We start from the raw sequence: 10589 nt of genomic DNA, 5'->3' as shown, positions 1-10589 counted from the left end.
GTAAATGCAGCTTATTCCTATACATAGTCATCAGGTTACAAGGTAGTATTTTGATATTTTAGTTTTGTGATCAGGTTAACATGCTTTACTGCACCCACCAAATAGTTTACAGAATAGCCTAAAAACATGATCTGCAACCCTCAGGGAGTTCACAATACAAATGTCACTATGAATTGACCATATCTGGTATCCAATTAATAAAGATTGATTCTATATCCCAGATGTCTCCATATGCAGTAAGCCATGGAGAAGAAATAGCTTTGGCTGATAAGAATTGTAATTGATATGACCTACCAATAATAATAATAAAAATTAAAACAAACTACATAAATTAAGCACCATGGGTGGTACAATATTAATGTGATATCTGGAAGGGGCTGAGGAGGCAAAAAAAAATTTTTTTTTCAACAATTACATTTATTGACTGAGCACTTATAAATGGCTGTAATTTCATTCTATGTTAGGTCCATATATTTCTAAAGAAAAATTGAAATTGATCCAATGAGAGGAAAAAAAATTCCCTTTTCAAATGGCGAGATGCATGCATGTTTCTGAAAAGAAATATATGGACCTACAGTATACGGTATGTGACCTAACGCATCTCATCTGTAAACAGTGGAACCTTAAAGGGGTTTTCCAAGATTTCCATACTGATCATCTTTACTCAGGATAGGTCATCCGTATCCGAGATCCGATCAGCAGTGGTGCTCCTAGGGTTGTTGCGATACCAAAATTTTGATTCGATTTCGATACCATAAAAAAGTATTGCGATACTTGTTACCATTCGATACCACGTGAAAAAAATAAAACACCCCAAAAAAATGTGCATTCCGCATTTAAAAAAAATTCTTTTTTTTCTGTGCCGGCGTTCACCGCATTAGGAGATTTTTTTTATATTTTAATAGTTTGGACTTTTCGGACATGGTGATATGTGATATGTTTATTTATTGTTTATATATTTTATATGTAAAATTGGGAAAGGGGGTGATTTATACTAATAATTTGTTTTTGTTTTTACTTTTTTTTGTTTACTTTTTATTTAATAACTATTAGGGGTTAGAACCTGGGATCTTTTTATCACTTTTCTTATTCACCCTAGTAGAGCTCTATTAGAGCGAATGGGATCTCACACTCTCCCTGCTGCCCTGTGCACACAGCAGCAGGGAGCTTACCATAGCAGCCAGGGCTTCAGTAGCATCCTGGCTGCCATGGTAACTGATCGGAGCCCCAGAATTACAAAGCTAGGGCTGCTGATCAGAAGCTGCCACTGCCACCAATGAGGAGGAGGGGAGGGGACCCTGTGGCCACTGCCAACAATGATTTTAATACTAGGGAGGAGGGAGGATGCACTGCACCACCAATGATAATTAACCTTTAATAAAGGAGGCGGGTGCCTGCAGCAGAATCACAAAGCTGGGACCCACCCCTGAGGGGTTAACTGCCGCTGATCGCAGCTATGTGATGCTGCTGCAGGCACCTGTATTTGTATTAAACGTTAACTTTCATTTGTGGCGCAGTGCGCCCGCCCCTCTCTCTTCTTATTGGCAGCAGCAGCGGGACAGGGGGGAGGGAGAGAGCGAATCCTTCTCCCCTGTGTTGCTGAGGAGAACACTGTGCGCGCTGACAGCAGCGCGCTCATGTTCTGTGATGCTAGGCTGCGCAGTAGCGCAGCCTAGTATCGATAAATGTCAAATCCCAGTATCGTATCGATACCGGGACAAAAGTATCGATTGGGTATCAATATTTCGATACCCGCAACAACCCTAGGTGCGCCTCTGAGCGCCATGGCCTTCTCTCTGCTTTTCTAGGCCAGTGATGTCACGTTCATCATTTACGTGGCCTAATGGGGCTGAGCTGCAATACCAAGCACAGCTGCTATACAATATACGTCACTGTGCTTGCTAAGCACGGAGAAGGCCGCGGCACTCACGGGAGCCCCATTGCCTTCTCAAACAGCTGATCAGGCGGGGGTGACCAGGTGTCGGACCCCCAACGATCAGATCCAGAGGATAGATCATCAGTATTAAAATCTCAGAAAAACTTTTAAGGGTATGTTCACACTTGTGGTGATGCACTGATGATTTTACACCTGGATTTGCAGGTAGACAAGCCAAACTGTATTATGTATTTTAGCAGCAAAGCAGATGAGATTTTTATTTTAATTTTTTTTTAAAACTCGTACAGATGCTTCTGGAAATATCTGCCACAGAAATGGACTTGTGGTGCAGATTTTCCAAGCAGATTTTCCCCTTTCCAATGTATAGGGTGAAATCTGTGGCAAATCTGCAACAGAATCCTCATGTATTAAAATGTATTATCATTCCGTCACAGGTGGAACTATCACTCCGGATATTTCTGCAATATGGCATCCAATGGAGCATGCCACGTATGGGAAGTATAGTATGGTCCCATAGACTTTTAATTGTACTCAGCCATAATACTGTACCCATAGGAGGTTATACAGAGCCCTAATATGTTGATCTGCACGAGGCCTTAGTAACAGTCATTTAAAGGGGATGGCCCATCTCAGATATTGATGGCACATTGTCAGCTTATGCTATCAATGTCAGACAGGTGCAGGTTCCACCTCTAGGACTGGCTCCTACTCAGGGGCGTAGCTATAGGGGGTGCAGAGGTAGCAGTCGCTACCAGGCCCAGGAGCCTGAGGGGGCCCAAAGACCCTTTTGCCACATAAGACGACACTAGTATTATAGAAAGTGCATGCTGGTCAAGTTACACTGTTAATCTGGCTGGAAGGAAGGGGTTAGGTCGAGAATTTGACATGGGGGGGGGGGGGGGGGAGGTGCCGTTTCAATTTTTGCCTCAGCCATCTTGGGCCCCTCTTCCCTGGCCACAAAGCACTGAGGGAAGGGGGGCCCAAGCTGAACTTTTGCACCAGGGCCCATGAGCCTTTATCTACGCCCCTGCTCCTACTGTATCTCCAGAAAGGATCCCCTAAAGTTAAGGAGAGCACTCTGTGCAAGCGTGGCTATTTTCCCCTTCAAGGCTGGTTCCAAAAATAGCTGAGCACACACAGTGCATTGTCCATTCAACACTATAGGAGTTTCAGAACTCCCATAGAAGTGAAAAGAGTGCACTTCGCACAGGCGCGGAGTTATCTTCTTCACTTTGGAGGCCCTGCTCTGGAGAAAGGAGCGGGACCAGCACCTATCTCACCCGGATGGCATATACTAGCGATATGTCATCAATGCCTGAGATAGGCCAACCCCTTTAAGTGCTGATTTTTATTTATTTTTCATTTCAGAAAAAGACAATAGTAAATTGGTGGTTTTAGTCCAAAAACAAAAGCAAAAATGCACATTCCTCTAAAATGTTAAGGGCCGAGATTAATCCGGACTATAATTTAGTGTCACTGAGAAACTCCTATCACTTCAATGGTATTGTGAAATTTAAAAAAAAATTAAAATAAACTTTTTACTGCTCATCCCAATGACTGAACAGTGAGCAACAGGCGCTAATAAAGAAAGTACCAGACTTCTCACTACTTTCCTTGACCGAACGTTAGGCTGAGGAATACAAGCTGGGGCAATCAGTAGTTCTATTACATATCGAATAGTCAGGAAATAATTCCAGTTTTATTTCATATTGATCCTTAGACAAATGTCATTGGTCCCCTTCTTAAATGATTCATTCAATTTACCAGGAACAGGTTATTCTACTTGGCATCGGAGGAGTTACACAATATCGACAAGTATAAATAATAAGCCCTTCCAGCAGTAGAGATTTGCTATTAAATTACCAAATGGACACCTAAAACACACATACAAATTTTCCAATTCCCTAGTATAAAAAAAGTCACATATAAAATTACACTGGAAGTCTTTCCACTTCATACAATCTGCAGATGTCAGCTCCGCGCGATCAAATGACGACAATCTCTTCTCCTTGCTGAATCCCGATTTGGGAGGTTCTCTACATTATGGGACGGTGACATGGAAGGGGCTGCCAGGGATGTGTTCCTCTCCCCACTTTACAACCAGAGTGTAATCTCCTTTCTCCTTGACGTGGTAGAAGACGTTATATTGCTTACTTCCAAGATGTTTTACGGAGACCTCCTCACAAGGTATTGTGGGCCCATGTACACCAACTAATAGCATGTTAGAACCTGGGGAGAAAAATTGTAGAAATTAGGTTCCAACTGTGCAAACTCCAATAATTTCAGACATTTCTATGAGGGTAATGTCATTTTGGGAAGGTAGGAGATGTAACCACCTGTCCTAGCTTCCACCACTTCAAACGAATGTCCAAGTCAAAGCCAACCTTGGGTTGGATGGTACCCATGTGCAATACCTTCTATCAATGCAACCTCTTCTGGTAAGGTAGACCATATCATATAGTGCCCCTAGGGAATAAAACCACATTCTGTGCAGTTGCCTGGCAATAGGTTCAGCCATCAAGTTTGAGATAAAGGGTGCAAAAGTGCCCAGGCCATCGATGCCAATGGTGACCCCTTTGGTCATGATAGGTGAGGAGATACAGGTTGCACATTTCTCAGGCTGGTCCTGCCCCATAATCCTCTCAATAGAGGTCAGACAGGTAATATCATTCTTATAAAGCACCCGAGAGTGGCGGGTTCAGTGGGCACATACATTCAAGGGTAAAAGCTCTTTAAGGAGGCTGTCTGAAATTTTGATATTGGTGACCTAGCCTCAGGACAGGTCATTAATTTCAGACTGGTGGGGGTCCGACTCACGGCACCTCTGCTGACCTGCTTTTTGAAGAGATACGGCCTCTTCCTAGGCCTGTGACATCATGTTAATCGGTGTAGTTCAGTCCCATTCAAGTAAATAGGGCTGAGCTGCAACACCAGACACGGCCACTATTCAATGGATAGCGCTGTGCTTGGTAAGCTGCTGTGCTCACCGGCCTCCTCAAACAGCTGATTGGCAGGAGTCGCACCACCGTCAATCTCATACTGATAACATATCCTATTCACATGGCCTGGTTGCGCCTCAGCCCCATTGAAGTGAATGGGCTGCAATACCAAGCACTGCCACTATACTATGTTTGGCGCTGTGCTTGGGAGAGATCCCGGCCAGAGCTCTGGTGAGCGGTGGCTCCCCTTAACACCTCCGCCGATCTGATAATGATGACCTATCCTGAGGATAGGTCATCATTAAATTTTACTGGATAACCCCTTTAAGCATCTGACTAAATGCTCACCTGCTTTACTGCAGTCTACAGTGAAGCTGCTCTTCTGGCCCAAGTAGGCTTTCGACAGACCTGCTCCTTTGGATGTGACTTTACTGGCGTCTGAAGCAAACCTAGGCAGCGCACTGTATACGGTCTCTGTGGAGGCGCGAGTGACGGACTGCACGATTATCGATGACGTCTCACTGACACCGCCAACACTGACTAGTCGCTGACCTACAGAATTAGAGATGGGACACACAGTTAATACTCAGAATAAAGGGAAAATTAAAAAGATACATCAAACACTTAGATCAAGACACATCAAACATAAAGCTTCACATCAGTTACTCCTGTTAAACCGCATTGCGCAGCGTACAGGTTACAGCATTACGGGCAGCTGTGGTTAGGCCGTTATTTTGGCATCTTGTAATCGGACATTACTACAACACATAAGATGTGTTAACGCATTTTAGTACAGTCCATGTTCTCTATTACCTTCCTGAAGAGAAACACTTTGCACCTCCATCCCCTCATGCCATAAAGGGGGTAACTGACCTAAATAACAAACGTATTCAAAGCAGTATTACAGCAAGTTTGGGCAAATTTTAATAAATAATTTTACTCATATCTACCAATATCCGAATCGCATTGTAGGCCGTCCTTGTCATGGGACAATCTCCTGAAACAATGGGGCGGTTGAGATGCACGGCTCAATAGAAACTGTGACTACGGCTTACAGACCATGAACATAACACAATTTTAGGATTGTCATTTTCTACAAAAACATTGCTTTCCTAATCTTGTACTCCTGCAGCATTACAGTCTGTAACATAGTTCATAGCTGCCTTCACAATTCTGGATGCTTCAGAGCTGAAATCTCTCAGCTTCTCTTGCTCACTGGTCAGAGCCTGCGCCGGTTATTTGAATTTGTCATCCACATTATTGGGGGACACAAGGCTTGACCACGGGAATAGCTGTTGCTACTAGGAGGAGGACACTAAGCACAAAGCAGTGTAAGCTCCTCCCCTTCATCTTTACCCTTCCTACAGGGACCAAGCTAAATCCGTTATTAGCTTAGTGTCTGTAAGGCAACAAGGTCGAGGACTTCGTCGCGCGGTCCAGGAGACCCCTTGGCCCTGGCGTGCGACGTGCTCGTGATTCCGTTCACTCTTCCCTACGTGTTCCCGCCTCCTGCTCTCATTCCGCGTCTCCTCCGGAGGACCAGGTCCAAAGGACTGCCCGTCATTCTTGTGGCCCCCGATTGGCCACGCCTGGTGTGGCATGCGTCTCTGGTCACCCTCCTGGCCGAAGAGCCATGGCGCCTTCCTCTTCGGGAGGACCTCCTGTATCAGTCGCCGATCTTCCACCCAAATTTAGGGTTGCTACAGCTGTCTCCTGTTTGGTTCTCTTTGCTGCGGCTCTTGGCTTTCCTGCAGTCAGGAATGTACTTGGGGCTCGCTCTCAGCTCCCTCAAAGGGCAAGTGTTGGCTCTCTCCATTCTTTTTCAGCGGAATTTAGCTTCGCTTTTGGCGGTTCAGACTTTTCTGCAGGGGTGGCGCATGCTGCGCCCCCTCTCCGTCCTCCGTTGGACCCTTGGGATCTTAATCTTCACCGTTTGAGCCTTTGCAGCAGGTGTTGCTTCGCTTCCCGTCTTACAAGGTGGCTTTTTTGGTGGCAATCACTTCTATCCGGAGGGTGTCTGAACTCGCAGCTCTGTCATGTCGGTCGCCTTTCCTGATCCTCCATCAGGATAAGGTAGTCCTTTGGCCTGTTCAGTCCTTCCTTCCGAAAGTGGTATCGGCATTCCATCTAAATGAGGAGATTGGTTCCTGACAAAATGAAGGGAGAACAGTCTCATCCTCGGGAGCGGTCGCTCCATACTCTGGATTTGGTACGGGCCGTTCGAGTCTATCTGTCCCAGTCGGCATCTTTCCAGCGGACAGATTCCCTTGTTATTCCAGAGGGGCCAAGACGGGGCTGGCAGCGTCGAAGACGTCCATTGTGTGAGTGTACCGCCTTAAGGGCTGGGCTCCATCCTTCCGGGTGACTACTTATTCTGCTTGGGCAGTGGGGGCCTCTGGGGCGGTGCATCACGGGGCTTCGGCCCTTCAGGTGTGCAAGGCGGCGACCTGGTCGTCTTTGCACACCTTTTCCAAATTTTATAGGGTACACACTTTTGGGTCTGCTGACGCATCTCTGGAGTGTAGAGTTTTGCAGACGGCGGTTCTCTGATTGGCAGGAGGGTTTCTCGTTAGGCCCGCCGCGGGGACTGCTCTGTAACGTTCCATGGTCAAGCCTGTGTCCCCCAATGATACGGATGAGAAAACTAGATTCTTGTACTTACTATAAAATCGGTTTCTCTTCCGTTCATTGGGGGACACAGCTCCCACCCATTCTCATGTTTTTGGGCATTTGCTGGCCTGTGTGGTTCCTGGTTTGTACATGGTGTGATTTTTTTGTGTTGCTTCGCCTACTGCTTTTGCACTAACTGATTTAGCTTAGTCCCTGTATGAAGGATATAGCTGAAGGGAAGGAGCTCACACCTTTGTGCTTAGTGTCCATCTCCTAGCGGCAGCAGCTATACCCATGGTCAATGCCTGTGTCCCCTAATGAACAGAAGAGAAAGTTTACGTTAAGTACAAAAATCTAGTATTTTTTTGCAAGCGTCGTCTTTACAGCAGGCAACGTAATGCATAACTTTCCTTCTAATACTATAGAAGTTTAGTTAAAAAGGAGCGTGATAAATTTATCAGCAGTTTCCAACAGCCACTAGCAGAACAGTGAATGCAGCTCTGGACTATAAACCAGGGTAGGATCGGTGTAAAATAATCTGTAGTAGGACAATGACAGTTAACATATATTATGTCTTTATGGAAAAAGATAACCTTCACGTACAGTGTCAGACTGGGGTTCCTAGGGCCAAACCCCTTTATCATCAATAAAGTTTCATCGGTTTTTGAATAAAAAAATAAAAAACTGGCTCCAAAGGTGAAAATAATTGGTTCTAAAGGAAGCCAAATGGGCTTTTCTCTTGGATCTTTGGGGTCCATTATGGTATCAGAGCCTGGGTCCACCGGATGGGCCAGTCTAACCCTGTTTATGCAAGTCCTGCGCTGTTGGATAGGACACCCTTCTATTCAAAGTATTCACTGCTCACTACATGTACAATGCCCTACGTCACATATGACACAGGAGCTGCATGACTACATGTTTAAACTGAAATCAATATCTTATCGGTAGGGGTCTGACTCCTGGCACCCCCACTGATTAGCTGAGGACGCAGCACCTGCATAGTATACCAAGCACAGCGCCTTACATTGCATAGCGGTTGTGCTTTTTAATGCAGCAGAGTCCCATTCACTTGAAGGGGACTGAGCTGTAGAAAGGCCATGTGACGCCAAAAGCAGAGCAAGAATAGGCAGCGCTTGCCCGAGCATTGCAGACCCGTCAAACAGGCGATTGGTGGAGGTGCTAGGAGCCGGGCCCCCACCCATCAGATATTAATCACCTATCCTGAGCACAGGTCATCAGTATTTAACGCCCGGGCAATCCTTTAAGTTTTCCAGATCCTAAGTGTGATTATAAAGAAAGGACACGCTCTCTTTTTTATGATGCCATGGATACATTACTAATCATGAGTTGCTTTTTTATTATAAGTACTCTATTGGTTTCTGCAGTTGCCGAGTTATGTGGCTCCTTAGTCATCTGCTAGGCTGAATAAAATCAACAGGCCAACAGAAGCTACAGCCGGCCATACCCATTAATATATGTATTGTCCAGTCCTGCTGATACGTATGGTGGCCGATGTCAGGGATGTCACCGTGAAATGCAGTGCAATCTGCAGACAGTCTTCAGTATAAATTGTAATTTATAGCTTTATATCTCTGTCTGTTTTTTCTAACCTAAGACCACCTCTGTGAACAGCTCTCAGTACACAAGGGAGGTGGTATCAGTGATTGATAGCATTCTCTGTGTAAGTGTGTATACAGAGATTGCTGTCAGTTGCTGATAACTGTACATGGGGGTGGTCTTAAAGAGGACCTGTCACCTATCCTGACATGCCTGCATTCCCCATGTAATAACAGTTCTGGAGTATCTATTCTTACGGCTCCATGTTGTGCCATTGCTTTATTATTTCTACTAGTAGTTATGAACAAATTGCTAGCAGTCTGCAGTAAGGGTACAGATGGGTGTTACCAGTTTGGGGGGTGTCCCTGCAGAGTCTGACAATGGCAGCACAGATTGGATAGAGTCAGACACTTGCAGAGACACATCACCAACTGGTAACACCCCTCTGTACCCTTACTGCAGACTGCTAGTAATTCATTCATAACTTCTAGTAGAAATAATAAAAAAAATGGCACAACATAGAGTCATAAGAATAGATGCTCCAGGATCGTTATTACATGGGGGATGCAAATAGGTACTAAAATAGACATGTCAGGAGAGGTGAGAGGTCCTCTTCAAGTTGAGAAAAAGATATATAAATGTATTAAATGACATGTTTTAATCCATCTTTTCCCACAAAACGATATATCAATCTGCTCAGCTGCTGCTGCTCTATAAGGGTCCATTCACAGGTCCATAGTGTATTGCTGCAGATTGCATTTTGTGGTGACAGGTCCTCCATAAATATCAGAAAGTTGGACTTAAACCGCCCGATCATCGGGGAGATAGAGTCTGACAGCGGTGTTCTCACCTCTCCCCCATGTATATGGGTGGTCAGGAGCAAGAAGAAAAAAGGTTGTAACGTCAAGATTTTTCAAACCAGGATTTGCAAACCAGGGCGCAATGGTATAATCACCTGTTACTTTAGCTTTGAATGGACTGCCGAGGATGTGATTGGGGCCTCCATATTTCACTCCAATCGTGTAATTCCCTGGGGCCATTGGAGTATAGAGCACTCTGTATCCTTCAGGACACTCCTTACATTCCATGGTCACCTTTGAAGGACCTTCGATGGTGACAGAAAGGGCCCCGGGTCCTGCTTTAGTAGTGTTGATTGTGAATTCAGATAATTTACCTGCCAAAAAAATTGATTTTAATGTACAAGTGATCTTCTGGTGGTTCCTGTGGAGCCAATGTAATATTAGGGAATTCCATATGATCAGTGTTGACCTCTGTCCTGTAGATCCCATCTGCAGAACGCAGGTGCTGTTTATGACAATCAGTTTTGGCCTAGACTGGCGATTGAGGCTGAAGCAATGTCTTTCTACAGGACAAACTCGCACCGATACATCTGTGTTTTCCTGACGCATCACAGGCTTTGGCTTCAGAAACAGCTGATAATAGGCTAAACTACCGGAAAATGAAAAGGAACACCTGGAAAACCTAATGTGAATGAGCTGAGACTGGCAAAGTGCAAACTGTGAGTGGTGCTTGGACAATGACCACACAACCAAGGTGATCCCCCCTAAGGCAGAACCTGCTTTCAT

At 45.1% G+C, this 10589-nt stretch overlaps 1 protein-coding gene across 3 annotated transcripts in view; it reads right to left on the bottom strand.

Moving 5' to 3' along the window:
• Positions 1–2830: 2830 nt before the first annotated feature.
• The window catches only part of FLNB (filamin B), a 217114-nt gene continuing 209355 nt past the window's right edge, over positions 2831–10589 (bottom strand). For all 3 annotated transcript variants that reach the window (XM_044302265.1, XM_044302263.1, XM_044302264.1), the window contains 3 exons: positions 9959–10177; positions 5185–5388; positions 2831–4126 (listed from right to left, as the gene is read on the bottom strand). In XM_044302265.1, the coding sequence (XP_044158200.1) occupies positions 3939–4126; positions 5185–5388; positions 9959–10177 (611 nt within the window). In that variant the 3' untranslated portion in view covers positions 2831–3938. The remainder of the gene's footprint in view (positions 4127–5184; positions 5389–9958; positions 10178–10589) is intronic.

This window comes from Bufo gargarizans, chromosome 7, assembly GCF_014858855.1.
Source record: "Bufo gargarizans isolate SCDJY-AF-19 chromosome 7, ASM1485885v1, whole genome shotgun sequence".
In the NCBI taxonomy this organism is placed as follows: domain Eukaryota; kingdom Metazoa; phylum Chordata; class Amphibia; order Anura; family Bufonidae; genus Bufo; species Bufo gargarizans.
This window is presented reverse-complemented; position numbering and strand designations above follow the sequence as displayed.